This window comes from Borostomias antarcticus, assembly GCF_949987555.1.
Source record: "Borostomias antarcticus genome assembly, chromosome: 10".
Classification (NCBI taxonomy): Eukaryota; Metazoa; Chordata; class Actinopteri; order Stomiiformes; family Stomiidae; genus Borostomias; species Borostomias antarcticus.
In genome coordinates this window covers 19,539,375-19,554,374 of record NC_140243.1, presented here as the reverse complement: position 1 = coordinate 19,554,374, position 15,000 = coordinate 19,539,375, and the positions used below count along the sequence as shown (strand labels likewise).

Below are 15,000 nucleotides of genomic sequence, written 5' to 3'. Positions count from 1 at the left end.
GGAGAGAGGGAGAGAGGGAGGGCGAGGAGAGGATTATTGAGGAAGACAATTACTCATATCAGAGTGACTATATACAATGAAATGTGTGTGTGTGTGTGTGCGCGCGCTGAGTACTGAATATTCTCTGTTTAGCTCACATCCCTGTGTGTGTGTGTGTGTGTGTGCCTGTATGCCTGTTTTATCTAACTTGTATATCAATTGGATGTTTGGATCAGAAAAAGGTGGTTCTTTTGTGGATCCAAATAAAAGCATCTAAACTGTGTGGTTGTGTGTGTTTATGTGTGTGTCTTTGTGTGCGCCTGTATGCCTATTTTAGCTAACTTGTATATCCGTCAAACTCAGTCAAGGGCAATAGAATGGACACAGGATACAGCCCTATGACTCAACATTGTCATTGTAATATGTCTCTATAAGTCTGTGAGTGTGTGTGTGTGTGTGTGTAGATGTGAGTATGATTCTGCTTGACAAAGAGCTTGCTCAAGTGAACTTGAGTCTCTGTGTGTGTGTGTGTGTGGACATTATTACCTCTGCCACAGCGACAGCGCAGGACGAGAGGTAATGTTTTCAGTGGCGTGTGTTGGGTTGGTCAGTCGGTTGGTTGGTTGGTTTTTTCGTTCTTTAGCAGGATTACGCAAAAACTACCAAACCGATTTTCATGAAACTCTGTGAACACGTGTAGCATGGTCCAACTTAGAACCCGTTAAATTTGGGAGTGGATACGAATTGCTGGGTGGATCCACGGATGAAAACAAGAATTAGAACAAAGCCAGCTCTGCATGTGGGCGGCGCTAGAGGCAGAGGGTTTGGACTGGGGTGTGCAGGGGGGGAACCTGGAGGGTATTGCACCACCCCCTGCCGGCTGCGACCCGAGGGGGGCGCCAGAGAGCTGCCCAAACACGGCCACCCATTCACCTCCAGTCATTTTTTGGACTTGGACTTCATTGTCAATAAGGGAGATTGAAACGACCATATCTCGACATATCTCGATGTGGGAAGGTCACAGAGACATGCGGTTTAATCTGGCATAAAGCTCTTGACCTAACGAATGCAGCAGTACTAAACATGTAATGTCATATTATTATTATTATTATTGTTGTTGTTGTTGTGTAGGTGACAGTGTGTTTAAGTGTGTGTGTGTGTGTGTGTGTGTGCCCTCTCTGACCTGTGTGGCGCAGATGACCGGCTTGCCGGCGGAGTTGCAGCGACCGATCATCATTTTCTGAGCAATGAAGACTTTCTCTGCAGGGATCTCAATCCCCAGGTCGCCCCTGGCAACCATGACCCCATCACTCTCAGCCAGAATCTCCTCAAAACTGAGAACAGGATGGAGAGAGGGAGGGAGGGAGGGAGAGAAGGAGGGAGGAGAGGGATGGAGGGAGGGAGAGAGGGAGGGAGGGAGGGAGGAGAGGGAGAGAGGAGAGGGAGGGAGGAGAGGGATGGAGGGAGGGAGAGAGGGAGAGAGGGAGAGAGGGAGGGAGGGAGGAGAGGGAGGGAGGGAGGGAGGGAGGGAGAGAGGGAGAGAGGGAGGGATGGAGGGAGGGATGGAGGGAGGGAGAGAGAGAGGGAGGGAGGGATGGAGGAGAGGGAGGGAGGGAGGGAGGGAGGGAGGGAGGGAGGGAGGGAGGGAGGGAGGGAGAGAGGGAGAGAGGGAGGGAGGGAGGGAGGGAGGGAGGGAGAGGGAGGGAGGGAGGGAGAGAGAGAGAGATAGAAAGAGAGAGACAGAGAAGGAAAGCAGTAAAGACATGATACATATAAATGTCACATACACATGAAGTACTACTGACCCTATTTCCAACAGACAGCCCTGTGGGTGGTGGATCACAGATCCAAAATGTTGAAAAATGTATTCCCAGGGCTGTACGGGTGAAAGAGTGTTTTTATAGTGTAGCAGTGACCTGTCTTCATCGATCCCCCTCAGTCAGGAAGCTCTGTCTGCCTCCGCCCAGCTCAGAGTCACTCAGACTCACTCAGCTCAGAGTTTACTCTATAATCCCTAATACCCCCTAAGAACAACACAGGATCAGAGCCATAGCAACAAATAGCATTTTGTTGCTTCGTATTTATTCATATTTTATATGACCTTGATGTGTGCGTGTGTGTTTTGTGTATAGCGTGTCATCGGTAATAATAATAATAATAATACATTTTATTTATATAGCGCTTTTCAGTAACCCAAAGTCGCTTACAGAGATAAGTAGGGGGTAAGAGCAAAAGAACATAAATCCGGCAAGCAAGCAACAGGCAACAGACAATAAACAAGGTGTCCTTCAGTGTGTGTGTGTGTTTTGTGTATAGCGTGTCATCGGAGTGCTTCAGTGTGTGTGTGTGTGTGTGTGTGTGTGTGTGTGTGTGTGTGGCGGTCAAAACCCATCTCTTCTCCTTCGCCTTTGATTCGTTCCTGCCTGCCCCCCTGGTAACCCAATTATTGCCATTTTAGTTCCTTTTTACTTTATTTTGTAATTTGCTGCACTTTTTAATTTTTATTTTATTTTCTGTGTCTTTGCACTTATCTGTATTTGCACTATTCTTATACTTTTGTATTTATATCTTTTGCTTTTATCTGTACAGCACTTTGGTTCAGCCACAGCTGTTTGTAAATGTGCTATAGAAATAAAATTGACTTGACTTGACTCACTTGCATACGCCCTGGCGACTCTCCACCTTGCTGACCACCTTGATGTCGTGGCCGTGCTCGCCGAGCGCCCGCCGCACGTCCCGGACGTCCTGGGCGGAGCGGATGAAGCTGGCGAACACGATGTCCACGCCCTGAGAAACGCCGAAGCGCAGGTCCCCCTCGTCGCGCTTGCTCACTGCCGGGAGGTCCACCAGGTCGCAGCCCGGGAGGTTGACCCCTTTACGGCTGCCCAGGACGGCGCCACTCTCCACCAGCGTGTCCACCCAGTCTGGCCCTGGAGAGGAGAGGGGGGGGAGGTGGGGGTTAAGGAATCTTTAAAAGTTATTTATTTGAACCTTTATTTAACCAGGGAAATCCTGTTGAGATTGAAATCTTTTGCGAAGGAGCCCTGGTCAAGAGAGGCCGCAATGAAAAACAAGAACATCAAGTCAGACAATACAGGAAAAGTAAAAAAAACAAAAACCACAAAACATAGAGGCAAAGGATTACAACATGAAACCGATTACACCCTAGCAAAAAGCAATGCTATTGCTTATGCTTGCCTTTACATAAAGTAATGTGATTGTATGCAGGTACATATATATCTTGTACATATAGAAATATATATATATTTATATATATTGTGTACTCCTAAACTTATATACTTGTATAGTTATTTATATGTATACAGACTGAATGTATGCGGGTATATACAGTATATAGTATATCTTGTACATATACAGTATATTGTGTACTCCTAGACTCATATACTTGTATAATTATTTATATTTATAAAGACTGAATGTATGCGGGTACATATATATCTTAAAGTCGCACTGAAACGGACGTTTGAGATCATCTAACTTCAGTAGTTTGACGTATTTCTGACGCAAACAAGCTATGAGGGTGGGACATATGTTTAGAGGAATTTGATTGGAACATTGACAAGTGGACGGGTTTTAAGAACTTTAGACAGATTCGATAGAAGGATAGCGTTGATTGACGGGTGGATGTCGTGAGATTATTGGCCTAAAATCTAAGCTACCTGTTGTCGTCATTGCACGTGACCTACCATTTTCCAGGAAGTAAGAAATTATATACTTTGATATAAGATTACAACAAATAAAGAATTTTTTAATTTTTTTGCCATACATCGTTCAATAGGTGAACACTATGACCAATTATGTGAACCAAAATGGGACAGAATGCTTTTTTCATTTCAGTGCGACTTTAATCTATTCTATACTGCACAGTTACTGTATATATGGATGTGCTTAGTCCCTGGTGTCTTGTCTTGTCTTGTACTGCTGTTAACTATGGTTGTATCCCAGTCAGGAGTGAGCTATGCCCATGCCCCAGCTGCTGCTCTCTCCTGGGTGCTGTGGCCTGTTTTGAAGGACTCCTTGTTTCCGTTCTCTCCTGGGTGTTGTGGCCTGTTTTGAAGGACTCCTTGTTTCCGTTTTGTCCAAAACGAGACAAGCTCATCTCCTGTTCGCTGATTTCTTTTGCACCAATCATCAGTGTCTAATTGAGTATCTGACTTGCACTGCCCTGGTCAAAGAGACTCTTCTGCCATCACTGTACTCTCCGTGCATGGGAAATAAATACCGGAAAGACTGATGATCTGAGGTCAGGGAGGGATAACCAGGAAGAGCAGATGGTATTGGAATGGAGGGAGAGATAGAAGGATGTTTAACCTTTGTCATTAGCTCTTTGATTGTGTAAAAGTGTAATTTTGGTGTATGAGGACAATACAGTATACATTATGTTTGTGTATGTACAGTGTGTGTGTGTGTGTGTGTGTATTCCAATATCAACACTATAAATGCTATTGTAGCCAAGGGCTCTGCAGATGCAAATTTGCTTGAAGCTGGAATCTGGTACAGTGCATTATATGTTGTCATAGTAGCCTATGCGTAATGTGTTTGAACTGTACGCTGTCCCTTTTAAATAAATAAATGAATGAATGAATGAATGAATGAGTGTGTGTGAGCATGACCTATTTCCAGGACTTTGAGTCCGATGAGGCCGTCGTCGATGTAGATCTTGCTGCCCTTCTTGATGACGCTGGTCAGACTGGGGTAGTCCACCCAGATGACCTTCCCGTCCGTGTGCTCCCGCTCACTCTCCGCTGTGACCACGCGCACGTGGGCTCCCTTCTCCAGCTCCACCTCCTCCTCAGCGCTCTGCACACACACACACACACACAGACACGCATGCACGCACGCGCACACACGCACACACACGCACGCACGGACGTACACGCACGCATGCACACACAATAACTGATAAACCTCTTTTACAAAATACCAATATCAACACTATAAATATTATTGTAGCCTTCCCGAGGCTTTAGATAGTGAGAAATCTACAGATACTGGTACATCATTTCCTCCACAAAATGTGACTAAAGGCTTAGCATTTCAGATCACTATCCGTTGGCAGGAGCATGACTGTTGTATAAACAGCCTTCGTTGACTGAACAGAATAGCACCACTCGCCTGGGTCTGGACTATTGAATGAACATCAGGCGATCCATCTGTCAGGTAAACAGCACCCTGCTAAATCTGTGTTTTGAGGTCTGTGATGCTAGGGCCTGTATGTTGATGCTACAGTAGCTGCTTAGCCTTAGTTTGCTAGCTTATGTTGATGCTAGCTGGTTAGCCTTAAGCCCAATTTATGCACTTTTAAAACCGTCGCTTGTCACTTTTGACGTCATGGGCGACACTTTTTGGTTAAAAAAAGTGTCGCCGAGGGCTGTCGCGCACCAACGGATCTTTCTAATGTCGCTGACTCCGTCAAATATTGTCGCTCAAATGTGATTGGATAGCTGGATAGAAGGCTTGTGCGTTAGCCTCGCGTCACCAGTCTCTCCTCAGGGAGAAGAGCAGCTGCGTTCCGAATCGCATACTTCTACTTCCTACTACCAGTACCTACTACAGCTGCCCTTAGAAAGTACGTACTTTGCATGCAGTAGGCATCCAATTGGGACATACTACCTTGTCATAACATTGCGCCTTGAAATTTGCCCACATCCGTCGCTGTCCATAACGCGACATTCATACGACTCGCACATGTGACGCACATTTCCGCTGCGCACAGGATTGTGGGTCAGAATATCCAGAAAAGCCTGCTGGCTTGCATACTGCAAAATACGACCGGATGTAGTAGGACATCCTGGTATTTTTGCCATACTGCATGTGGCATACTATGTATTGGGACATACTACATCCTGTTTTGGCATGCTATATAGTAGGGTAGTATGCGATTCGGAACACAGCCCTGGTGTCTATTTACTTCACTGCCTTAAGCCCGCCCCTTCTTCCGGCTCGATCCGGTAGAGCCTACTTCTGCTTGCTTTATTTCTCCTTAACCAGTACTTCTCCTCGCATCTTCTTTTACAATTTTCGTCGGTGTTATGCCTGGTGATGCCATCGCGAATGTTATCTACTCAAAACTGCCCCTTCACAGAGATGCCCAAGTACTGCGGAAAAGAATGAAAACAAACCACAATGAAAAACGCTCTCTGAACAACCTTACCTCAGATTAAACTCTCCCTCAGAAAGCCACTTCTCTCAGAATGACAACAAATGTGCAACAAAATAACAAGCACACGGCTGATTGTTGCCATAGATACGACGCAAAGTGTCGCCCGAAGCATAAATGCTACATGTCGAGCGACACTTTTTTTTGTCGAGCGACACTTTTCAAGAAGCATAAATTAGGCTTTAGTTTTCTAGTTTATGTTGATGCTAGCTGGTTAGCCTTAGTTTTCTAGTTTATGTTGATGCTAGCTGGTTAGCCTTAGTTTTCTATTTCTATTTAATTAATTTGCTAGCTTACCCCTTTGACCAAGCCTGTCCGGATCTCTGGGCCTTTGGTATCCAAGGCGATGGCCAGAGGCCTGTAGCATAAGGGGTCAGAGGTCATAGTGTCCACAGCCTCACGGATGTTCCTGATGGTCTCACCGTGGTACTGAGGGAGAGAGAGATCTGGTCAGGTTAACACACACGCACACAGACACACGGAAGTGCACACACACACCTACACACCTCGTGAGAGCCGTGAGAGAAGTTGAGTCGAGCGATGTTCATTCCTGCCTTCACCATCTCCTGGAGTTTGGGAATGGTACGAGAAGCAGGACCTGAGAGAGTCGGAGAGACAGAGAGATGTCGGTTAAAGACAGACGTTTCTCCTGATCGGTTCTCACGCTTCACCATTGGACGGCCAGTCGGACTCCTTTCAACCAATCCTGGTGGGGCATCAGCCACGAACACTTTGATTTTTCACATTATTGTTGGATTGATGTTGTTGCTATTTGCACAGTTGTCAGAGTTGTTGCAACTCCATTTCACTGCTGCTGTAGGCCTACCGTACATGTGAAGGTTGATTCTTAAGTAAAATAAATTTAAAAAAACGTAACGTACTGTAAGTCACACGAGCCACCGAGATGCCCGAGGGATGACAGCGTGTTGATGCACTGATGTGGTTTAGCAAAACGAGTGTCAAAACTAAATGCCAACAAATTGGTTCTGCCAGCTAGCGTTCCCAAATAAATGTTACGCTTGCTGGATAGATGTGTTATTTGACTGCCTGTCGCCACAAATGACAGCTGGTTTATATGAAGAAAGTTCAGTTTTCCTATTTCCTCTTAGAAGAGGAAAAGATTTACAAACGGGCTAGGTGGATAAAACACATATTGAGGGCTTGGAGGAAAAAGGGGCGTAAGTGACATCTTGGGTGAAAATGAGTTTTATATATAATTTTAAGGTCTTCATGCGCTCTATCAAATGGTAAAAGAATAAGGTCACTATAATGTTTAGTTTTTGAAATACAAGCTGAAAACAAAGGTGGAAGTGAAGACCATGAATTTGGAGCAAAAAACTGTAGGTGTAAGTGCACTAGCTTGGCGCACAAAACGATCTTTTATAATATGAATTCCTTGAAGCCTAATCTCTATAAAAGTATAGATTGCTCAAATATGTTGTTTTTAATTGAATATACAATCAATGAAAAGTTTGTTTTCTGAAAATGTCCCTTACACCCCTTTTGCGCCAAGCCGTCGATATTGGGATCTACTTTCTTGCCTGGAAATAAAATTATAACCTAATAAAGTGTCATAGGCTATGAATTCGGTGAATTGCCTGGAAGTAGAGAATGTCCCGTTCGTATGCATACTGCATGAGGCAAGCTGTAGTAGGTAGGCCAGTAGTAAAAAGTAGAAGTATGCGTTTCGGAACATCCTGGTTCTAGAACTGACCGATGGTGCAGATGATGCTGGTGTTCCGAGCTACGATCGGCTCCTGGTCGATGTCCAGCAGACACAAGTGCTCCAGGAAGCTGTCGGCCGTGCTGGCGTGCAGCTGCTGGTGCTGGATGAAGGAGTCGGGCTGAGTCATGATGTCAGAGTAGCGCCTGATGTGAGCTACAGGAGAGGACAGAGAGAGAGGGGGAGAGAGAGGGAGAGAGAGGAAGGGAGGGAGAGAGAGAGAGAGAGAGAGAGAGAGAGAGAGAGGGAGAGAGAGAGAGAGAGAGAGAAAGAGAGAGGGGGGGGGGATGGGGGGTGAAGTAGAGAATCACGAGATCGCTCAGGTGTCCAGCTTCAGCAACACAATCCAGGACACACACACACACACACACACACACACACACACACACACACACACACACACACACACACACACACACACACACACACACACACACACACACACACACACACACACACACACACACACGGCTAGGCACAGCTCAACGCTACCACAGCGTAGCTCTCATCTGGAGCAGTGTAGGAGCTCAAAGGCACAACAGTGGCAATGGTAACATTCTAGAACACAACCCTCAACTGACCAGTGACTTTTTGGTAGCTGGACGTCTTCTTTAATCACAGGGCTGTCGCTGCTGCCCTACTAACCTGACATTAAAGGGGTAGTGTGCTATTTTGGACATTTAGCCCTATTTGTGCTCTGTCTACCATGAACCTGAAACATAGAGACCATCATTTCACTGATCATTCCAGTATTGAGCTAGCTGCAGTTGTTATGCAGGCTCTCACTGGGCTACTATGGAAGTCAATGGGGCATACGTAGATGCGTTGGAAAAACTATGATTAAGTGGTTTTCCGAGACAGGAAGCACAGGGTATAATCTTACCAGTCTCTGTATGCTCTCCTGTGAAATGTATCGCAATCCGAAAGTTTTTACATGTTTGGCATGACTTGGACATAAGCATTTAGTCCGGGATCCATAGCCCGATTTATAGGTGAACCTTGTTTTGTCGGGTGGAATTTTTTTCTTTGCTGTTTCTTGTAGCTTGGGGGTACCTCTTCAAAATACAGGAGGGTGCTCGGTGATATCCCTTGAGCATTTTCAGATATTAACCCCTTCATGCCCGAAAATGCCCAAATCACACAAAAATAGAGATTTATGATATCCCATGCTGAATATATAAATTAAATGCATCCAATTTACATTCTCTTATGTTTTTTCATACAAGGGGTGATGGGAAATGTATTGCATTCCAAATTATTAGTATTAACCCTTTCAAGCCAGGCCTGTAAAACAACTTTTGTAGCTGGAGTTATTAGCTGCGACACACAACTCAAGTTTGCGATTGGCACACACAAGGCTACTTGTCTGGGGAAAAAAGAACGGGAAAGGACATATGTCTTCACCAAATCTAGCTGCTATACCTCCAACAAAGGAAGCGTTCACTGAAAATGTAAAGAGGGCCCACTTCCAAACATACCTGTGGCGAAATCTCAATAACAATCTGCCACCTGCAATGAACCCAGAGGAATTTGGATGGAAAAAGGACACCAGTAACAGGGCACTGATCCCAATCCACCTACCAGAAGATGTCAAACTTGTTCCAGACTACATCCTGAAGATGATCCGGTGTGGCTGCAAGAGTGAAACTCCTTGTAGCTCCAAGAAATGCAGCTGTAAAGTGCATGGTTCGCCATGCACAATGTTCTGTACATGTTTCAGGGTAGGATGCTCAAGACCCTAATACGTAAAAGTATTACCATAACTTGGGCATAAATTGTGCTTCGTTGCCCACCCATTTCTTTTTGCCTCCGCCCACCCACCAGGTGATTTCTGGCTACGCCTCTGCAGTATTCATTTAGAATACATGACCTCCTTTATTAATAGTCATTGTAGATTATCCATTTGATGCATTTAATCCTATAATGCATGCAATATCATAAGTCTCTATTTTTGTGTGATTTTGGCATTTTCAGGCATGAAGGGGTGAACATCTGAAAATGCTCAAGGGATATCACCGAGCACCCTCCTGTATTTTGAAGAGGTACACCCAATATCTTTCTACTGAGGTGAATTCTGGGGGAACATGTGTAGTATGTAGAGAATGATCTGTTATAATTACACCACCCATTAGTTATGTTTTTTTCCATACTGTTTTTGTAATGCACATAAGTGTGGGTGCATACTCACTGGGTGGGGATTCACTTGTTTGATTTAGTTAGATACATTTTGTGGGGGGAAGAGTTGCACCCCTTTTCCTGTTGCTCATGTTTTGTTGCCCATATCAATAAATGGACCAACACAATGCAAACTTGAGTTGTGTGTCGCAGCTAATAACTCCTGCTACAAAGGTTGTTTTACAGGCCTGGCTTGAAAGGGTTAATACTAATAATTTGGAATGCAATACATTTCCCATCACCCCTTGCATGAAAAAAACATTAGAGAATGTACATTGGATGCATTTAATTTATATATTCAGCATGGAATATCATAAGTCTCTATTTTTGTGTGATTTTGGCATTTTCGGGCATGAAGGGGTTAATATTTGAAAATGCTCAAGGGATATCACCGAGCACCCGCCTGTATTTTGAAGAGGTACCCCCAAGCTACAAGAAACGGCAAAGAAAAAAATTCCACCCGACAAAACAAGGTTCAACCCCATGGCTCCCAGACTAATTCCTCTGGCACTTGTTTTCACTGTTCCCACAGAGAACTATGTGCAACTCATGCCAAACACCTAAAAATATTCGGATTGCGATACATCATTTCACAGGAGAGCATACTGAGACTGGTAAGATTACACCCTGTGCTTCCTGTCTCAGAAAAGCACATTCATCATAGTTTTTCCAACACATATTTAGGTGCCCCATTTACTTCCATTATAGCCCAGTGAGAGTCTACATAATAACTGCAGCTAGCTCAATACTGGAACGATCAGTGAAATGATGGTCTCTATGTTTCAGGTTCATGGTAGACAGAGCACAAATACGGCTAAATGTCTGAGAGAGAGAGAGAGAGAGAGAGAGAGAGATGTAACTGTGTGTATGTGTGTACTCTTGAGTAAATGCTATTGTGTGTATGTGTGTGTGTGTGTGTGTGCGCAAAGGTGTGATAGAAAATGTGAGTGTGTGTTTGTGTGCTAAATGTCCTACAGAGAGAGAGAGAAAGAGAGAGAGAGAGAGAGAGAGAAAGACAGACAGGCAGGGGGCTGATGTGAGCATGATAACACATATCACCATTAGGTAGATGGACCTGGACATGCAACAAAATGACATTTGAAAACAAACAGAGGATCCAGTACACTGTATGATGCAGTGACATTTTGAAGACGGGGAATATAAAATGTGTTGTGTACATAATGGAACATACGTATTTCAGTGCTCTCATAATGTACTTTCCATTCAATTCAATATGATACGTTCCAGGTCTGTTTTAACGGACAGCCCACACATACACTCTGTCTGAGGGGAGTTAAAAGCCACAGAGGTTCAGGTTGGATCTAAATGGTTAATGGACTTCACTTATATACAGTACAGTGCTTTTTATCCAAAGCGCTTTACAATGGCCTCTCATTCACCCATTCACACACACATTCACACACCAATGGCGGCAGCTGCCATGCAAGGTGCTAGCCTGCTCATTGGGAGCAATTTGGGGCTCAGTCTCTTTGCCCAAGGTATACCTAGGGGTTTGGATGAGGTGACTTTACCCTTGAAAACGCCCTGTAAAATGCCCTTCACAGAGGGATGTGTGCTTTGCCTGTCTCATAACAGGGGAGGGAGGGGCGGTCTGGTCGAGACGAAGAGAGGATGAGAGAGAGAGAGAGAGAGAGAGAGGAGGAGAGAGGTGGTGGAGGAGGAGGAGTGGAGATGGGAGGAGGAGGAGTGGAGATGGGTGGAGGGAGGTGGAGGAGGAGGAGGAGTGGAGATGGCTGGAGGGAGGTGGTGGAGGAGGAGGAGGAGTGGAGATGGGAGGAGGAGGAGGAGTGGAGATGGGTGGAGGGAGGGAGGTGGTGGAGGAGGAGGAGGAGGAGGAGTGGAGATGGGAGGAGGAGGAGGAGTGGAGATGGGTGGAGGGAGGTGGTGGAGGAGGAGGAGGAGGAGGAGTGGAGATGGGAGGAGGAGGAGTGGAGATGGGTGGAGGGAGAGGAGGAGTGGAGATGGCTGGAGGGAGGTGGTGGAGGAGGAGGAGGAGGAGTGGAGATGGGAGGAGGAGGAGGAGTGGAGATGGGTGGAGGGAGGTGTTGGTGGAGGTGTTGGGGGGTCGGTACTCAAAGCGCCCCGTGAGGGAGGAGAGCGGAGGAGAGAGACCTTACCCTTGAAAAGGTACCCGTGACTTTACCCTTGAAAACGCCCTGTAAAATGCCCTTCACAGAGGGATGTGTGCTTTGAGGCGAAATGAAGACATCTCCATAAGAGGTCGACTGTAAGAGAGCAAAGCCTGCTGCTTGTCTCATACAGGGGAGGGAGGGGCGGTCTGGTCGAGACGAAGAGAGGATGAGAGAGAGAGAGAGAGAGAGGAGGAGAGAGAGAGAGGAGGAGAGAGAGAAGAGGAGAGAGGAGGAGAGAGGAAGAGAGAGAGGGGAGGAGAGAGGATGAGAGAGAGAGGAGAGAGAGGAGGAGAGAGAGAGGAGAGAGAGAGGAGAGAGAGGAGGAGAGAGATCTACACTGACAAGGTCGATGCTGACGGCACACACACAGTGGGTCAGGAGGTGAGGGGATGGGAGGGGTGGAGGAGGAGGAGGAGTGGAGATGGGTGGAGGAGGAGGAGGGGGAGGAGGAGGAGTGGAGATGGGTGGAGGAGGAGGAGGAGTGGAGATGGGAGGAGGAGTGGAGATGGGTGGAGGAGGAGGAGTGGAGATGGGTGGAGGGAGGTGGTGGAGGAGGAGTGGGAGATGGGAGGAGGAGGAGGAGTGGAGATGGGTGGAGGAGGAGGAGTGGAGATGGGTGGAGGAAGAGGAGTGGAGATGGGTGGAGGGAGGTGGTGGAGGAGGAGGAGGAGGAGTGGAGATGGGAGGAGGAGGAGTGGAGATGGGTGGAGGGAGGTGGAGGAGGAGGAGGAGTGGAGATGGCTGGAGGGAGGTGGTGGAGGAGGAGGAGGAGGAGTGGAGATGGGAGGAGGAGGAGTGGAGATGGGTGGAGGGAGGTGGAGGAGGAGGAGGAGTGGAGATGGGAGGAGGAGGAGTGGAGATGGCTGGAGGGAGGTGGTGGAGGAGGAGGAGGAGGAGTGGAGATGGGTGGAGGGAGGTGGTGGAGGAGGAGGAGGAGGAGGAGTGGAGATGGGAGGAGGAGGAGTGGAGATGGGTGGAGGGAGGTGGTGGAGGAGGAGGAGGAGGAGTGGAGATGGGTGGAGGGAGGTGTTGGTGGAGGTGTTGGGGGGTCGGTACTCAAAGCGCCCCGTGAGGGAGGAGAGCGGAGGAGAGAGACCAGCCCAGAGGGAGGAGAGAGACCAGCTCAGAGGGAGGAAAGCAGAGGAGAGAGACCAGCCCAGAGGGAGGAGAGAGACCAGCCCAGAAGGAGGAGAGCGGATGAAAGAGACCAGCCCAGAGGGAGGAGAGCGGAGGAGAGAGACCAGCCCAGAGGAAGGAGAGCAGAGGAGAGAGACCAGCCCAGAGGGCATCTTTCAGCAGCAGTGAGGGTCAGGAAGATGGAGAGACGTAAACGGTGAGAAGCAAAGAGAGATCTCTTGGCTTTGAGTGTGCACGTGTGCGTGTGCACAGGTGTGTGTGTACACGTGTGTGTGTGTGTGTGTGTATGTAGGTGTTGTTCTGACCCAGTTCTGCCACCCTGCTGCACACATCATTAAGTGTCCCACTGAGATCAGCCTCTGACACATACACACACACATGTATGTACATACTGTATGTACACACACACACACACACACACTGTTCAGAGATCAGGTCATGACAACATATATTCATTTCACAGGGGAGATAAGGAAAGATACAGTAGAGTTTGATTGCAGCAGTGACATACGCATGTCGGTCTGGTGACTTGTACGAGCGGCCATTGAACGGGCGCATGGATGTGAGTGTGTGTGTGGGCAGGTGTGTGTGTGTGGGCAGGTGTGTGTGTGGGCAGGTGTATGTGGCAAGTCAATGAACCTCGGGTTAAAGAACAAATCTTATCATGTCCAAAAGCCGTATAATTATATAGAATACGTTAACATCTCTGGTGCCTGTCATACTGTAGTCTTTCCACATTTTTAATATGTTGTAAATCTTGAAAATCAGATGAAGAGCAAGGTCATCTTGACTTATCTAATGATCGTTGATAAATTGATGATGTATCGTTGATAAATTGTCTTATAATGTATCGATTATGGCAGAATCGCTGTATCATGATACCATCGTATCGGGGGAAAAATATAAGGTTATCACATCATGAGTTACCCTGTGATTCTCCCCCCTACTGGTGAGAGAAAGAAGTACACTACCTACATTAAACGCAATTATAGTAAGATGCTTTTGGATAAAAGCATCTGCTAAATGACTGTAATGTAATGTAAATATGATTAGTTTTATTCGAGTAGAGAATGTACTGATCTTTGATAGGTGGCCCTGTCCAACTGTTGTTTAGAGAGTTACTGTAAGATATTGACATGAAATAAGGTTAAAAGTTAAAACAGCTCTCCCTCACTGTCACACAGTCAGTACTCACCTCTCATCTTGACCGAAGCTCTTTAAACAACTCCTGTTATATATTCAGTCTGTCCTTCTCGCTCCACTCTGTCAGTCAACGTGAGTGACCAGCCTCTTGGTATTTAGACTGATCGATGTGTCAAACTGGTTCAACTGAATCGTTTTCACAGCTGTCCTCTCCTTCTCAACGCTTCCTCTCTCCGCCTGACCGATCAGCCTGCTTCTGTCTCAGCCCTTGCGAAATCTCGGCACATATAGTACATACACCCCCCTCCCTCCCCCTCCCCCCGTCCGCACCCCCCCTCAGACTGCTCACCCTCTGACCCCACATGTAACCGGTGACCACAGGCCCAGTCCAGCCCTTACAGTGTTCCATGTGGCCGGCCATGAGTGACCACGGGATGGTTCGACACGTCTGCTACCGGTAGGGCGGCTCTGGCTTTGAAGACACACTGTACTGAACATGCGGATGATGA

General features: G+C 46.9%; 1 protein-coding gene across 3 annotated transcripts in view; it reads right to left on the bottom strand.

The window, feature by feature from the left end:
• pklr (pyruvate kinase L/R) overlaps window positions 1-15,000 on the bottom strand; it is a 20,398-nt gene that overhangs the window by 3,101 nt on the left and 2,297 nt on the right. For 2 of the 3 annotated variants that reach the window (XM_084444417.1, XM_084444418.1), the window contains exons 1-7: window positions 14,544-14,743; window positions 7,875-8,039; window positions 6,667-6,758; window positions 6,458-6,589; window positions 4,614-4,800; window positions 2,636-2,909; window positions 1,163-1,313 (exon numbers count right to left, since the gene is read on the bottom strand). In XM_084444417.1, the coding sequence (XP_084300543.1) occupies window positions 1,163-1,313; window positions 2,636-2,909; window positions 4,614-4,800; window positions 6,458-6,589; window positions 6,667-6,758; window positions 7,875-8,039; window positions 14,544-14,550 (1,008 nt within the window). In that variant the 5' untranslated portion in view covers window positions 14,551-14,743. Of the gene's footprint in view, window positions 1-1,162; window positions 1,314-2,635; window positions 2,910-4,613; window positions 4,801-6,457; window positions 6,590-6,666; window positions 6,759-7,874; window positions 8,040-14,543; window positions 14,744-15,000 lie in introns of those variants that run through there. The other variant, XM_084444419.1, reaches the window with a different exon arrangement.